The sequence below is a fragment of the Haliotis cracherodii genome, unplaced genomic scaffold (assembly GCF_022045235.1).
Source record: "Haliotis cracherodii isolate W230 unplaced genomic scaffold, xgHalCrac1.p SCAF_19, whole genome shotgun sequence".
NCBI classification, from domain to species: domain Eukaryota; kingdom Metazoa; phylum Mollusca; class Gastropoda; order Lepetellida; family Haliotidae; genus Haliotis; species Haliotis cracherodii.
Window position 1 is genome coordinate 2,376,207 of NW_027266274.1, and position 17,785 is coordinate 2,393,991.

The 17,785-nt window shown below is 37.3% G+C and overlaps 2 protein-coding genes across 2 annotated transcripts in view; one reads left to right on the forward strand and one right to left on the reverse strand.

Moving 5' to 3' along the window:
- LOC139466662 (syndetin-like) overlaps positions 1 to 9,584 on the reverse strand; it is a 65,178-nt gene extending 55,594 nt beyond the window's left edge. Inside the window, exon 1 of the mRNA XM_071248258.1 lies at positions 9,470 to 9,584. Coding sequence (XP_071104359.1) covers positions 9,470 to 9,511 — 42 coding nt within the window. The 5' untranslated portion in view covers positions 9,512 to 9,584. The remainder of the gene's footprint in view (positions 1 to 9,469) is intronic.
- A 750-nt stretch (positions 9,585 to 10,334) lies between these two features.
- Positions 10,335 to 17,785, forward strand: part of LOC139466664 (chromodomain-helicase-DNA-binding protein 1-like) — a 77,876-nt gene continuing 70,425 nt past the window's right edge. The window contains exon 1 of the mRNA XM_071248259.1: positions 10,335 to 10,499. Coding sequence (XP_071104360.1) covers positions 10,433 to 10,499 — 67 coding nt within the window. The 5' untranslated portion in view covers positions 10,335 to 10,432. The remainder of the gene's footprint in view (positions 10,500 to 17,785) is intronic.

Here is a 17,785-nt window from a genome sequence, read left to right on the forward strand (position 1 = left end):
GTTACTGCACTACTGTATAAGAAACCGGTTTCAGTTGGAACTATATCATTTGGAACTATATTAGGAATAAACACTATGTATTTATCTCGCCAAGGCTCGCTAAATACAATGTTTATTCCTAATACAGGATACTTACCATCCCCGAACACACAAGCGTGATAACCTCTATATCGAACCTTTCAAACAGACTATTAATGTAACAAGACGGATGTTCTGATTGAACACTTTCGTCAGGCATGGATTACCTCCCCAAAGCGGCTTGTCTGCTAGTCACTTGTATGTGAGACGTACAAGCAGTTTTGAAGAAAGTAAACATGTAAACATGTTTAAACACGATAGCAAACAAGAGCTTACATGAAACTGACAAATGACATATATGTAGCAAATCTATGAATAAGCTTTTAGAACATACTAAAATTATGTTTCGAAAAATACACACACACAGAAATTTGCAGTCAAAGACCGGCTAATTTTGCTCAAATTTCAGTCATCTTTCTAAACAACCTATGAAGCAATGAACACAAAATGCCACATAGAAAGTGGTCAGATGAAACAACTGTTATATCTGGGATAACACTTTCTTAGTAAAGTACAGATTCTCATACATTTTGGGATGAGCCCTGACTGGGATTTGAACCCACACTGTAGTCCACCTAATGATAATATTCAGCAAAACCCTTAAAAATGGCAATTTCCTACTAGTCCTCATGATACCTTTACTATTTGACAGTTTGGCAAGGACTACAGGACTAGTGCCAATTTCCAACGCTGTTCCCCAGCTGAGAAACTTTGTGCCCTCCAAGGAGGGATAAATAGGGATAAAATTTTATCAAGTAAGTGGATCAGTCAGATCTCATCATTCTGACATGGAGGTAAGATAATGCATGTTGTTCAATGCAGTTACAGGTTCTGATATGAGGAAAGGGAAATAACTACTTCGAGTTCATTAATAATGTGATATGCACTCCTTGTTTAGCTATGCAAAAAATAAACTTGACAATGATGTGGTTTAAATCACTGCGAGATAGATTAGTAAAAATGAATTATTGCTTATTTCCACAATGAAAATATGAACTAATTTACACAACAATTATCCGTTATTGTGATATAGGTGGAAAAAATTGTCTGTGATCTGTGAAAAGGTGGTCTGAATACCTGTGAACAGTTATTGTGCAAAGGTATTCCCTACCCTCTTATAACAACAGAACCAGCGGTACTTGCAACGACTGGGTGTATTTTGATTACCAAATGAATGATAGCAAATACATGTGAGAGGCATCATTGCGCAACGCCTGCTGCCTGATTTGCTATAGGTGTGAGAAAATTACATGGGGGCATGGGTATGAGTAATCGTTGGAAAGATGCAAACAAAATTTTAAAAGAAACTTTATCTTTGTCTCACATGTATTATGATATGCGTACATACTATATATATATAGATAATTGTGAAAATATTTTTAAAAACATTCCTATCCGTAAATTAGTATATTAATCATGTTTATGTTACTTGGCAACAATCATAAGAGGGAGACATGCCCTGTCTTAGACTGGTTTACCTGCCCTAGAGCGCCTGCAGCTGCAAGGAGGCAAAGGGCAGGGCACCAGTCAAGCTCTATCAATCCTATTTCCCCATACAGCATTTTGCTGCGGTGAAACATTGACCCATTTCCGTAAAGTGGGTCTGTCTGTCGAGAGGGATGGGGACATGGGCACAGCATTTCGTTATGCAGGAAATGTTGACCCAGTTTCCGTGTAGCGAGGAGAAATTAGTACTTTCTGACAGTGAATAATTGATGTGTCAGGCTGCAGGAGAAAACATATTGCCATTAGAGAGGTAACTCTCACAGAGAAGTATAGTTCATGGTTAAAATTAACAAATGCACACACAACATTGTGGGTTTCAATTTTAACAATAACTGCATGTCTCCACTGATCTACAGTGCCTTGCCTGTTATATTCGTATGATCCATAACGGTTTATAACCGTCAAATATTTTATGAGCACATTTAGCGTCAATAATGCTCGGAACCATGTTAAATTTGACATGACATCACTTTGATCACGTGATCGTCACGTGATGTCCTTCAAAGTGTCGTCTGCTGTTTTGATCAAAACATACGATAATCAGTGCAAACATGGGGAGAAAATCTAAGGAATTGAGTGGTGATGTGAAAAGAATAGCGTTAAGTTAAAAGAAGAGGGGAAAAGTTATCAAGTGATTACTGACCTGTTGGGGGTTCCCATATCTACTTTGGGTAGTATTTTTGCTAAAGTTCAGTGAACGGGTTCGGTAGAAAAACATCCTGACAAGCTAGACAAAAAAAGTTGTCAGACAGAGATCGCACCTCGCTGTTCAGACTCGTTAAAAATAATAGACAGAGACCTTTGAAGGACATCACTGGTAATTTCAATTCGGTGAGAGACCAACCTGTCTCGAAAAAAGAAGAATTCAAAGGGAATTACACCGAGAAGGATTCTACAGGCGCATCACGAAAAAAAAGATGGTTGTTAGGGGGGTGAACAGAAGAAAACGTGTCTTGTGGTGTCTGAGTATGAGGAAAAAAACTGTCAATGATTTTTGGAAAAATGTAATCTTTACTGATGAGAGTCAGGTGGTTATTGGAAATAATAATCGTGTATACATTTGGAGAAAGGAAAATGAAGCCGATCGACCTGAGTGTGTCCCCCTCGAACCAGGAAGTTGAGTTTAATGGTGTGGGGGAGTATCAGTTATCATGGTGTCGAGACTTTGGTGCGTGTAAATGCTAACATCAATGCCCAGAAATACATAGAAATTGTGGACAATAATTTGTGGCCAGTAATTTGTAGACATTTTCCAGACAATAACTATATATTTCAAGACGACAATGCGCCCGTTCATAGGTCAAATATTGTGAAAAAATTAATCGCCGACAATGTCATAAACACGATGGATTGGCCAGCACAATCACCGGATTCAAAACTAAAGAAAAAACTACAGGACACCGTAAACGACATCACTAACCAAGATCAGCTGTTTGAAGCGAGCCATATCACTTGGCAGGACATTGAGCTAGACTTTATTCGTGGCCTTTATGAATCTATTCCACATCCGATATCTAAAGTTCTATGAAAGGGCATCTTACCAAATATTAAGGTATGTAGATAATTTGTTCATTAATAAATGACGCTCTGTAAAAGCTAGTCGATATGTAAACAAACGGCAGCCATTTTGGATCGTACGAATATAACTGGCACGGCACTGTACTTCTTTACAAAACAATGTTACAACAATGTAGCTATCAATTTGAAAGAAAAATTATGAAATTTTAAAAAATATCTTTACCACTGTAGATATATCAATGTCAACAGTATCATGTATACCACTATGACTGTGTCAACTTAATCATGTTAATACCACATGTTCCTTGAAAACAATGTTGTGAAAAAAATCAAGATTTGTTTTCATAATATTGAAAGAAGACTCAAGTAGCCGGTATTCTCAAACGATGTTCACTTCTTCAGATCCAAACCATAACTGACTACACAACGGTATTACTATGATGACATCATCACAACACTCACACAACCATTCCAAACTATGTTAACATTGCGTTCTATTTATAGAAATACTTCCGGGTTTTAGAGTTATCTCCCTTACATCATTCCTCCCTCTCAGATACAATCATACAAGAAATTAGACGATTGATTAAACCGATGATAATAAAGTATTATTTACAGGTAAGCATAAAACAGGTGAATGTGTTAATTACAAATACAACACTATTCATAATTAATTGCATTTACATATTGTCAGACATGCCAATAAAGGCATTTTCACTTGAAATACAGTCAATGTAAATGTGATAGTCACTCTGCCACTTTGGGGGCTGGCGAATACGACTGGAATGTCTCTGGCAATTGTCTGTTGAATTTCGTTTCACAACACTTGCTTGGAACACATCATCAAGTCCCAACACAATGTCACTTGCACCTCCTGGAATGTTGATGCTGCCTGTAGAGTTGTCAGTGTCCGGTGAATCTGAAGATTGACATTCAGTGTCCACATTCACAACACAGTCTCTAGCACTATTACTACCACTACTACTTGTAATCAAGTGGTCTGGTCTCTCAAAATGTCTTTTCAGCTTCCGATGATTGATAACACGTGAGCATCCATTTCCTTCACAGGGGTGAATACGGTAAGTATTTTCAGCGATTTGGCTATCAACGTGGAAAGGCCCTTCCCATCTTTCTGAGATGAGTTTCCGAGATGTTCCGAGCACTTGCTGAGGATGATATAGACACACTTTTTCGCCTTCTTTGAATGGAGTAAACTATGAATGTTGTTTCTTTTCACACCTCTGCTCTTGCTCTTTCAAAATCTTCTCTCTCACAGTCTTCTGCAAATCTACTAATTCACTCAGTTTAGCTGATGAATCAGTCACCGGTTTCTAATTTCCACTTACATCACTGTCTGTTTTGTCTCTAGGGGATTTGCCAAACACAATCTTGAATGGGGTCTCTTCTGTAACCTTATTTGTTGATGTGTGAATAGCTGACAATGCTGACGGTAACTTCTCATCCCAATCCTTTTGGTCATGAGCTTCTATTAGAAGAGCTAGTCTTTGAGCTAGAGTACTATTCATTCTTTCAACCTGTCCACTGCACTGTGGGTTGTATGGAGAGGTTCTTGTTCTTTTAATGCCCAGCTTGCTGCACAACTCTTGGAGAAGTTTAGCTTCAAAGTTCCGACCTTGGTCAGAGTGTAGTCCCTCTGGCAGTCCATAGCGGCACACAATTTCATTATATAATTTTAGCCATTGTTTCCGCTGACTGATCAGGTACTGCAAATGCCTCTTCCCATTTGCTGAAAGGATCACACAGCACACCACAAGTATCGATTACCCCGTTGTGTTGTTGGAAGTGGGCCCGCAAAGTCCATGTTCCACCACAAGAATGGTTGATCTGGGATAATCGTCTTCCCCTCAGGTGTTCGGTCTGGCAGTGAAGGATTTTTCCTCTTTAGGCAAGTAACACAGGACATGCACCACTCTCTTACATCGCGTCGCCATCCAAACCAGAAGAATTTCTTCTGCACAGCAGCAATAGTCTTATCAATTCCAAAATGGCCATTTCCATCATGAAGAGCCCTTAAAATCCTCTCTGCTGCTGATTGAAGGCAAATCCTCTTTTCACACTGTCAGTGGTTTTCAGCACAAGCACATCGTTGCACAGTTCAAGCTTATCGCCATCACTCTTAATAAAGCTCTTCACATCTCACTTAACATCGCTTGGTTTCTTGTAATCAGTTACCAACTGTCGCAGTACTGTGATATCGGCATCTGTCTGTTGCATGTGAATCAGTTCCTCCACTGAGAATAAACTTGGTATGGCGATTGCGTCCACTTGAGGCACCCTTGACAGTGCGTCCAGAACTTGTGTATCCTTGCCTGGTCTATGTTGGATCTTAAAATCAAAATTCTCCAGAGCAACCCTTCACCTTGCAAGTTTACCTCTTGGCTCCTTCAGACTGAGAAGATATGTCAGTGGCTTGTGGTCTGTTATAACTGTAAACTGGTTTCCCTCAAGGTAAACAGCAAACTTGTCCAGCGCCCATACAATGGCAAGACACTCTTCCTGCGTAGCGGAATAATTTTATTTCAGCTCCTGTCAGTGCTCTTGACGCATACTCTATCACCCTCCCATCTTGCGTAAGGATGGCCCCTAAGCCGACATCACTCGCATCAGTCTCGACCACAATCTTAGGAGCTGACAACAGTTTCTCTTTTAGGTTCACAAAAGATGACTCACATTCATTTGTCTACTTAAACACAATGTTTTTTTGTGTCAAATCTGTCAGAGGCTTCACAATATCAGCAAATCCATGAATGAATCTTTTATAGTATGAAGCCATACCGACAAACCTCCTCACTTCAGCTGCACTTCCAGGTCTTGGAAACTGTCTGATAGCATTAACTTTGCCAGGGTTAGGGTTAACACCTTCTGTGTTAATAATGTGTCCCAGGTATGTAACTTCTGTTCTTGCAAATGCACTTTTGGGGTTTCAATTTCAGTACAGCATCTCTAATTCTTGTGAAAACAAGGTTCAAATGTTCCACATGTTCACCCAAGCTTCGTGAATACACAATCACATCATCCAGGTAGATCAGCAAAATCTCCCAATTGAGGTCAACAAAAACAGTCATCATGGTCATCATGAGACGTTGAAAAGTCGCGGGTGCACCTTTTAGACCAAAAGGCATAACATTGAAGTCAAATAGTCCTTTGTGACAGGTAAATGCAGTCTTCTCTTTGTATTCTTCTTTTATAGACACCTGGTAGTAAGCTTTGTTCATGTCCAAGGTCGAGAGCTGCCAGACTGTCATCAACATGATCAATCCTAGGAAGAGGAAAACTGTCACCGATAGTCCGATCATTGGTAGATCTGAAGTCCACACAATACCTTGTCATTAAATCAGATTTCCTTACTAGAACAAGAGGACTAGACCATGGACTCTTACTTGGCCTGATGATCCCCCGTTGTAAGCCGTCATCCACAAACTCAGAAATCTTTTTCAACGCATCATGTGACACTCGACGAGGTTTATGAAACACAGGTGCTTCATTTCCAGTTGGTATCGAATGTTCAATCACGGTTGTGTGGCCTATTTCACCTTCCATTGAAAACATGTCGCCATTTTCGTGTATTACCTTGTAGATGCGCTTTTTGTCATTTTCATCTACATGAGAATTATTTGACAATGTTCGAGCCATCTCGTCAACCTTCATACTCCTGTTTGCCTCGTAGCTGTTGATTTGAAGACTTGCAGTAACAGGTGAATCATCATAAGTGGGTGAAAAAGTTGCAACCACCGATCCAGCAGTGATCTCTGCTGTGGTATTGTAGGGTTTGGTAAGGTGAAGTAGCACTTTGTTGTTGTTTCGCACTGTATCGAGTACTCGACCACACCCTATTTCAAAACGTTCACATCCAAAAATGCCTGCTGACTCTAGCACACCTGTTATACCTGGTGAGAAAGAGGATGAAACAGTTCCATGTACAATATTCATACTTCAGGGTGGCACTTTAACTGAATGTTCCACGTACACGACACACACTGACTGTTGGTGAAATATGAGACACTGAAGCATGAGTATTACTGTTCTTCTGAGAAACATGCGATGAATCATACAGAATGTCAATTCCCATACTAAATTTCATATCCAGTTGTGAGAATAAGTCCATTCCAATTATAGCTGGATACAATGAATTCTTTACCACAGTGAAACGGTGTTCTTGAATTTTCTGTTTTCCCACCTTGCATGATGTAACTTTATCCCTTGCAGTTCCCATATCAGCCCCTGACACAGTATGAGGTACTACTAATGGAGGAAGTCTCTTACCTGTAGCTCGTCCTGTTACATCTTCTGTTACGATGCTAATTTCGGCACCACAGTCAATGAGCCATTTCAATTTTTATCCCCCTAATTCACCTTCAACTTGGATTCTTTTCGCATTTAGTGAATTAACACATGTCACCGATACCACCATGGTTGCCAGAGAGTCTCGGCTATCCTCCCTAGCAACATCTAGTTTTCCTGACCTCTTCTGCCTCAGATTGGAAATCTAGCTCTACAATCCCCTGCCATATGACCCATTCTTCCACACCTGTCACACTTGCTGTTAAATCCTCTACTCCCTTCCTGCTGATTGCAATAACGTGCAAAATGTCCCGGCTGATTACACTTGTAGCATCTATCATTCCTGGGAATAGTTCTTGAAACTGCTGCCACTGAAGCTGATAACTGTTCTTGATTAACAGTTAGTTCTGAGATCTTCTTAGCTAATTCCATCAAAATAGCATTTTGTCCCTCACTAACATTATTCCCATCTGATTAAATCATGTTGATGCAAGCAGTTTCCCTCTCTATTTGTTCTGCTTTCCTAACCAGTTCTTCAAAGGTTACATCATCTGGCACTAGCCATGAAAATTTCTGTCTCACCTCAGGTGTCAGTGCTCTCCTGTAACGAGCAATCTGTAGCGCTGACCATGATGCATCATCGGTAACATCCGGAAATGCATTGGTAACTAGATCCATGATTGAATATTTGAGTTTCCCAGCCGTTTCTCCCTTCTTCTGCTTCCTATCTGACAATTATTGCTGAAAAGTCACTGATGATCTCGCCTGTCTGAAGCGCTCCATGAATGCTAATTTCACTGATGTATACGTTGCCTGTTGATCCGCCGATAATGTGGTGAAAAACCGCTTCGCCTCACCTTTCAATGACAAATGAAAGCAAGCAACCTTCTTCTCATTTTCCGTGATGTCTTTCACGATGATTAAACTTTCCAGCTGGCTAAAATGACTATCAATATCTCCAGAATCACAATCGTCCCACTGTGATACTCCGGGCTTAGCCATTTCCAAGTGAAAATATCTGTTAGTTCACCGCTGCCACCAATGAATGAAGACTCAAGTCGCCGGTAAACTCAAACGATGTTTACTTCTTCAGATCCAAACCATAACTGACTACACAACGGTATTACTATGATGACATCATCACAACACTCACACAACCATTCCAAACTACGTTAACATTGCGTTCTATTTATAGAATTACTCTGGGTTTTAGAGTTACCTCCCTTACATCAATATGCTTGTTTTCTACTTTCATATTACATAAATACTTATACTGAATTGTGTCATATTCTTATTCCTGATTCTGAACCACATGCAAATTACAATTTGTTTTTTCTTCTGGTCATTCTCATTAAAATCTGACCTAACTTCTCGCTGTCGCTAAACAAATATCTTAGGACATCCCATTACGGGTCATGTCAGAATGACCTTTTGCGAACTTTGACAGACCAATGAAATGACTAACAAGAAGTCGAGTCTGGACCGGCAATCTAGAGATTAATGTCATGAGCATCGATCCACACAATTGTGGTCGATTACATGAATCAACCAAGTCAGTGTGCCTGACCCCCTGATCCCGTTAGTCGCCTCATACGACATGCAAGCATAGTTACCTTTTACAGAAAACATTAGTTGCTGGAGATCTGTTCTACCCCGCATGATTAGAAAACACCTTCCGACTGTCACTATCATGATCTGGTAAGCAACGCTTTGATTGGTCGGATGCAAGGTCGTTCTGACGTGCCCCGTTATGAGATGTCCTCTGATCTTTGTTTAGCGATAGCGAGAACTAAGATCTTATTTTAATGAGATTGATCTTCTGGTTTACACACGTGCGCTTTAGGACCTCAATAGGCAGGCATGCTGCAAAAATGCTTTGCGCCGTGTTGATGCAAAGTTCTCTTGTAAGTTAGCTGGTGATTAATCCTAACGCATTACGTCTGTATAGAGGTCCAGGTCTATTAGACAGTCGGTGCAAAAGTGACAATATCATTGTGATGCGTTTGCACGTTAGAAGAATACATGATACTACACTATAGTATGCCGCAGAACGTGTGATAACTACCTGTCGCCCTATCAGAGACTTCAGTCTTTGCTTTAGGTCCATTTCGACAATTTTACCGGTTTAATTCAATCAAAATATTGATATTTTCCTTTGGCAGACATCTTGGACGAGCTACTGCCATCTGTTGGTATTGAACAATGATCAGAGTTATCTTCTCTTGCAATTTGTACAAGCAAGCTCCTCACAGCGATAGTCCGTTACGCTCTCGGTAACATCGCTGTCACCCGTGTGAGCGCGGCCATTTCAAGAATCTTGAAATTTGCCCTCTAACCCCAAATGTAGTAACGTTTATAGTTTTGTTTATGTCTTTGGGTATGCCTTCATATTTCATTTTGAAAAGGTTTACGACTGACCATGTTTTCAAGATGAATATATCAGATTGGTTCGAGATTGCAGACTAACGGAAAATGAACCAACTTCTCCCATACATTCTTACTATATCAACAACACGATAGTTTTAATGAAACAGAAATTCAAATTGACAAAGAAAGAAAGTAATTCAGCAGCTATAAGTGTATTCGGCGTCATGACAATCGTCACTTGTTTGTAAACATAACTCCAAGCATGGTTGTGGCCACCTATCACAGTGAGGAGTTATGACTGAAGGCAGCGCTCCACGAACGGGTTATCGCTGTGAGGAGCTTGTATATTGCCTGCTATTGCTGCGAGGAGCTCGATTGCAAGCATAGCCATTAAGCTGGTTCCCGGCTCCCTATGCGCGTCGTCAACTTGCTTAGCATAGCCACCCCAACACCCTCAGTTCTCCACAGCGACATCCCGTTCGCCGAGCTCTATATACTACCGAGAGTGTAACGAATGTGTCACGCGCTGGGAAGGAGCTTGAATAGCTGAGCTGGGTCCTGTCTCTAATGTCACAATTTTTGCCGAGATTGTTGTAATTGACAATTGAGTGAATATTTTTGAATAGGTGACACGTTAAAAGAAGCTGACAGGCGAAAAGAAATGTCATTAAGGGATATACCTGACGCAATAGATTCAGTTGAATCACTTCAAGAACTAGGATGGGGTGGTCAGTATGAGTGTCTATAATTTACACCACTGGTGCAGTAGAGGCTTGTGCACTTAGCTGGGCGCATTTTTGAGGATTCCAATATTAGCATCGCGTGGATAATCGAACCCACGTTGCCAGCTTGAAGTTATGCAAGGCTAATGAGTTAATCCTAATGTTAAGCCTTCACTTTACCACGGGCACTACCACTCGTTTATCAATACCCGAGAGCCGCGATGTGTCACACAATCAAGACTTGTCATGTCTTGATTGTAGGACATCCCGATCGCGGCGCTTGGCTTGAGTAGTATAGGTGTGATCAGCAAGCGATTGTTTACCTTTATGCGCATGTTAATGTTAATTTTTGTTGTCACAATGAGCTGGAGTTTCTTTAAAGGGAAACAACACTCCAAGTTTGACTCCAACCATTTTGTGAATCATTTTAAGAGAGTGTTTAATACCGTATTCGACGTAATAAGCGCCCAAGGCGCTCTCAAAATTAGAAATAGGGGGCTCTTATTAGAATATAATTTTGGTGAGATTAAAAACGATTGTAAATTTTGAGGTTTATTCTTACAGCCTGAAATGATATGAAAGAAGAATCTGTGTGTATTATACACGATAGATATATTTTCGAGAATTAAATTGCCCATAATAAGGGTGCATATAACAAATGAGTGCGTAGTATACAAGAATAAATAAGTCTTGTGTACATTGATCAATCGGAAAGTGTGCTAACTGGGATTGTTCACTAACCATTATATTAGCAAATAACTCTGTGGGCGCTTATTACGTCGAATACGGTAATAACTTCCTATACGAATAACAGCAATACTTTTATAATTACATAAACAATTTTGTGTTATCCTTGTCTGATTCTACTATTGAAGATACTATTTATATAAACAGTGAACTTGATATAGATATAACTCACAGTGAAATAGTTGATGCTAGACTATAAATGACATGAAAATGGTTAGTCCCCTGGTTATAGTGATCGAATACCGATAGAATTTTTTCAAAATGCCCCTACAATATGTATTGAAATGTTACTTTCACTATTTGATCTCCTTTTAAATAAGGGGTCACGGGTGGCCCAGTCGTCTAAGGCGCCGCGATTCGCTGTGCAGAGTTGCGTCCCTGGGCACGCCAGCAACCTATGATTGTGGGTTAGAATCCCGGTTCGCCCCGATTATGTTTCTAGGTTTGTCAGCACCATACCCGTGCTCGTGGGTTTCACCCAAGTGGTAAACGTCTGAGACCTGCATCACTTCGGGCTTTCCTCCCACATTAAGCTGACACGCCGTGATATAACTGTAATACTGTTAAAAGCGGCGTTAAACCAAACTCACTCACTCACTCACTCACTCATTTTAAATAATGTTGTTAATCCTAAAGCCTGTTCACTGGGTGTAATTATGCCTCTATTAAAAAAAGGCAGTAGAAACAACCCTTCTGATTATAGACCCATCTCATTACTTGAGTGTTCAGGGAAAATATTTGCTAAGATAATGTGTAAAGGTTTAAACGATTGGACAGATCAAGATAGTGCTTTAATACCTGAGCAGGCTGGGTTTAGAAAAGGATTTAGAAAATCTGATAATGTGTATGTTATCAATACTTTGATTGAAAAATATCTATTGTTACATAAAAGTAGATTCTATTGTGCGTTCATAGATCTTAAGTCAGCATTTGATTCAGTGTGTAGGACAAGTTTATTTTACAAACTCCAGATAGTGAAGCATTATTCAGCTTTTTAAAATCTTTATATGAAGTTTCGGCAGATGACGACTTTGATATTGATAATCTACGTAAAACAAACATGGAAGAAAGCCCAATACTTAATGCAGCTATAACAAGAAGTGAAATTATAAACTGTGTGCAAAATTTAAAAAATAACACAACTGCTGGTCTTGATAATATAATTTAATGAATATATTTCAAACACAATTGATGTCTTCATAGATATTTATATCAAACTTTTTAACATGGTTCTTGATACGGGTACATTTCCAGAAAAAATGGTTAGTAGGTGTTATCTACCCATTTATAAGGGTAAAGGTGACCCACAAACCCCGAAAATTACAGACCTATCACCCTGCTAAGCTGTTTTGGTAAGCTTTTCACAGGAGTTTTAAATAACCGTATACAAACATTCATCGAAACAAACTCCATATTGTCAGAAGCTCAGGCAGGTTTCAGAAAGTTATTCTACCAGTGATCACCTCTTTGCTCTATATAACCTCATGGAATTATTAAAACCTAGGAAAAAGAAATTATTTTGTGCATTTGTAGATTTTCAGAAAGCATTTGACACAGTTTGGCGACCAGGACTTTGGCAAAAACTATTACAAAATAACATATCTGGAAACTGTTTTAATGTTATTTATAACTGTAATGGTAATTTAACAGGTTTCTTTTCATGTAAATCTGGAGTAAGACAAGGAGAAAACCTGTCGCCTGTCTTGTTTGCAATATTTTTAAATGACCTCAAGGCATCTCTTGTAAAGGTGTCCAATTGAAACCAGATGAATTCTATGATCGAATAGAAAATATTGTCACACTATTTGTATTACTGTACGCAGATGATGCAGTGCTATTGGCCACAAAAGCTTATGATCTAAAAAATATGTTAGACTCATTTCATAATAATTGTATACACTGGAGACCTTAAGGTTAATACTACCAAAACTAAAATGTTTTGGCGGATCAAAAACTGATTATAAATATAATTTCAAAATTGGTCATGATATTTTGGATAAAGTTGATTCCTATAGCTACCTTGGTGTTATCTTTCAAAAAAATTTGAATTTCACTTTAACAAAGAAAAAACTAATAGAACAAGCAAAGAAAGCTATGTTCTATGTTTTATGCCAAGGACGGAAGTTAAATATGTCACTTAAATGTCAACTGCGGCTTTTTGACAGTATGGTTGTACCAGTTCTTCTCTACGGATGCAAAGTATGGGGATTTGAAAACATCTCAGCTCTAGAAAGTTTACATTTGCATTTCCTAAAATATCTTTTATCATTAAGAAAATGTACTCCAAATTTCATGGTACATGGGGAACTTGGAAGACTCCATCTATCAAACATCGCCAAAATGAGAATGATAAGTTTTTGGGCAAAATTACTTCCCTGGAAATCATCTAAATTATCCTTTCTTGTATACAAGTTGTTATTTAATGATGACCTATTTAGAAAATGTAAACATAAAAAGATTACATATATCAAACAAACTTTTGATGAACTTGGACTTAGCTACATTTGGTTTTCACTAAGTTTCAAAAATCCCTCATACGTAAAACATCTAGTCCATGAAAAAATAAATGACATTAACCTACAGTGTTGGACCAGTACAAGGGATAAGTCTTCAAAAGGCACAAATAGTATCATCAAAAATGATTCCCTAAATTTTTAAAATTATTTAAACATACTGCAGGAAAACGCGTGGGGAGTCTTACTTAAGTTTAGAACTTCTAATCATAATCTACCTATTGAAACTGGGAGATGGAGAAAAATACCTTTAACCGAAAGGAAATGCCAACTTTGCAAATCATCTGACATAGGTGATGAATTTCATTATTTGTTTATTTGTCCATCTTTAGAAAACGAAAGAAAACATTTTTTACACAGATCCTACTACATTAAACCCAATATGCATAATATGAATTTACTTTTCAATAATTCACGACTAGGAACATTGAGAAAACTGTCCAAGTTCTGTAAAATCATCATGTCATTGTTTAAACCTATCTAGTAACTCTCCCTCATTTTGAATTGCACATATATTGCTACCATAGTAAATCTGTATAAATATGCATATATGCTTGGCCAAGATGTTTTTGTATATATTCTATAATTAAATATGTATATGTATTATGTATTATGTTGTTGAAATAATTTGTACCTCTGATGCTGCTGATAGCGGCCTGAGCGTAAATAAAGTTCAGTTCAGTTCAGGAAAAGTAATGTTAATGGTAAAATATTTAGAATTCTAAGAAATATGTATGAAAACGTTAAATCTTGTATATATATATTTTTTTTTTTATAATTTTTTTATTCAGTCATATACACAGGATACATATCCACTCGGAAAGCAATACAGCTATATGAATACAGGTTCTTCTCAAAAGGATATGGTACAGAGGAGGCCTAAGGCATAATCCACATCATGGTACAGATGAAGGCATAATCCACATCATGGTACAGATGAAGGCATAATCCACATCATGTTACAGATGAAGGCATATTTATGTATACAATTAAGAAGATGCTGTATTTGTGGTACAACAAATTATGTTGCAAACATCAAGTGAATAAGTTATTTTACAGTTTGAGTAAACAAAGCCCATTTTCTATTAAAGGCAGAGAAGTCGTTATTCCTACGTGCAATATGATATTCAACGTCATAGATACTTCTTATTGTGTTCTTAAAAGCAACAAAGTCAACCTTTTCATTCTTAATACACTGGACAAAGATTAATCTTTTAGCAGCTACAATCAAATGGTTAATTAGTACATCAGAGGTACCAAAGAGGAGCTCATTGTCAGTTATAAGGAATTTTCTATGCAAGATATGAGTCAAGTAAATACAGAAATCTGACCAGAAATTCTTAACAACATGACATTCAATATAAACATGAAAAACATTTTCTTTGTGAGTATGACACATAGAACACTCATCGTTATCAATAAGTTTCATTCTTAATAACTCACATTTAGTAAATATTACTTTATGAATAAATCTAAACTGGAAATCCCTGAGTTTTGTGTCCCTTAACCCATGGCAATATACACTGAATATTTGATTCCATGGAAAAGAACATCCCAACTGATTTTCCCATTTCAAACAAGATTTAGGGAGGAGGGAATTCCCTATCAGTTTATTATAAAACACTTTTGTTCCTTTAATAGAATGTGTAAGATCATAAATCCAAGGAGATACTGTGAGATTAGAAGAGGAATGTAGATTTTTATCAATATTTTGTCTCCAACTTCTTGGAATATTAAAAAACATACGGTTTTAGTCGTGAAAAGTTCCTTTAAGATCATAAAGTTGTTGTAAACGTGGGAAAGGGATCCATCCGTTTTCATCATACAAGTCTTTTATCGTAACTATACCTTTTTTAAACCAGTCATTAAAAATTAATACTGGTTCTCTAAAATAATGGTTTAACCATATGGGTTGGGAAACAATTTCTGCTTTTTCTAAGTCTTCAAAGTCATATGAATGCATGAATTTTTAAAGATGATATAAATTTGGGTAGATCAGTCATTTTCAATCCACCTTGATTGTAATTCCTTTTCAAATAATCCCTCTTAATCTTATCTCTTTTGCCACCCCAAATAAAGTTAAAAAGAATTCTATTCAATTGATCAATAAAAGCTTTTGATGGATTTGGGAGAGCGGAAAAAATATGTACAAGGGTAGAGAGAATTAAAGTCTTAACAACTGTTATTTTACCCATCAAAGTCAAATTACATTTTTTCCATTTGCTTATAATACCATAGATATTATCAAGGCGTTTTTTAGTGTTGATTACCCAAAGGTCTTTTAAGTCAACATTAAAACATATGCCCAAAACTTCAAAGTTGCCATCATGCAAATCTAGCTTTAAGTTAGGACAAAATCGGACTTTACTACCAGCCATACTGCCTATCCATATTGCTTTGGTTTTTTCAAAATTCATTTTTAATCCTGAGATTTTGTAAAACGTTTCAAGTGTATCCATGGCTGATTTTAATGATTTTTCCGAGCCATCTAAAAAAAGTTGGGTGTCGTCAGCATATTGGCCCAATGTGTGTTCAATATCGTGTAGAAGTATACCTTTTATATCTTCATTATTACGAATCATGATACCGAGAATTTCAGCTACGAAAAGAAACAAATAGGGGGAAATTGGGTCACCCTGTCTACAACCTCTTTCATTCATGAAAAATTTAGAGAGGTAGCCATTTTGGACAATACAAGAAGAGGCATTAGATATGAGTATATGTATCCATTTAATCATATTTGGCCCAAAGCCAAATTTTTCCAGAACGAGGAAAATAAAATCTTTATTCACGGTGTCAAACGCTTTCTCAAAATCAATGAGTATCAACATACCTTTTTTGTCAAGTCTCTTAGTTTCAAATGTGATATCGTAAGTAATCTAGTATTTTCACTTAAACATCTCCCAGGGATAAATCCTGATTGATTACAATGAATTAATTTGTTTAAAGATTGCTTGATTCTATTAGTAATACAAGAGCTTAAAATCTTATATACAGCATTTAATAAAGTAATGGGACACCAATTTTTTAATCTTTTTCTATCTTTATTTGCTTTTGGAATGCAAGTAATCACACCCCAGTTCATAGTAGAAGTCAAAGAATTAGAATTGTAAGCGTGATTAAAGTATCTCCATGTCCAGACTCTTAAATCTTTCCAGAAAAAATTAAAGAAGTCAATTGGGAAGCCATCAAGACCTGGGCTCTTATTATTTTTCATTGCAAGTGTAGCTTATACCAATAACGGCTGTTCAAGGGCCTGTTGCATATCATTCTCTAGTTTTGGAATTGGAATATTGTTTAACATCAGGCTTGGGTCAGTATCTACTGAACTATTTTTTTGGTACAAGTTTCTATAAAATGATTCTTGTTCTTTAATGATGAGAGTTGTATCATTCAGTTCCTCACCTTCACTATTAATCAAAGAGGAGATGATATTATTTGTAAAAATTCTATTTTCAAGACCACAAAAGTATTTAGTTGGTTTCTCTCCCTCCTCATACCATTGTAATCTCTTATTAAAAGCATTTATCTTACTTTCTTCTTCTTTAATTTTTTCATAATCCTTTTTTGATTCAGATAATTTACTTAAAGCTTCTTCAGAAATATTTTGAAAATCCTCTCTAATTTTCTTTTCATATTGGTTTATTTCTTTTTTTCTAAATCGCCCAATTTCTTTCCTCTTTTCTTTTTTAAATATGAGGAAAAAGAAATTGTTTTACCTCGCAAATTCATTAAAAAGGTTTCCAAGAATAGGGAATCAGATATATTCAGTTTTAAATCCAAATCATCAAAAGGAGCAGAATGGTCTGATCTATAAGATGGATGCACATATTGTTGTTTTGTTTCATTTAAAACAGTCGTAACCATATCCACATATTGTTTATTTCTTAAAAGGGAAGTGTTAAATTTAAAATATCCACGGCCCCTATTATTTATCAGAGAATCATTTAGGCATAAAGAAATAGCCGAATGGTCAGATTTATAACCTGGGAGAATGTCAGCAGCAGAGGATATATTCTTGTATATTTGTTA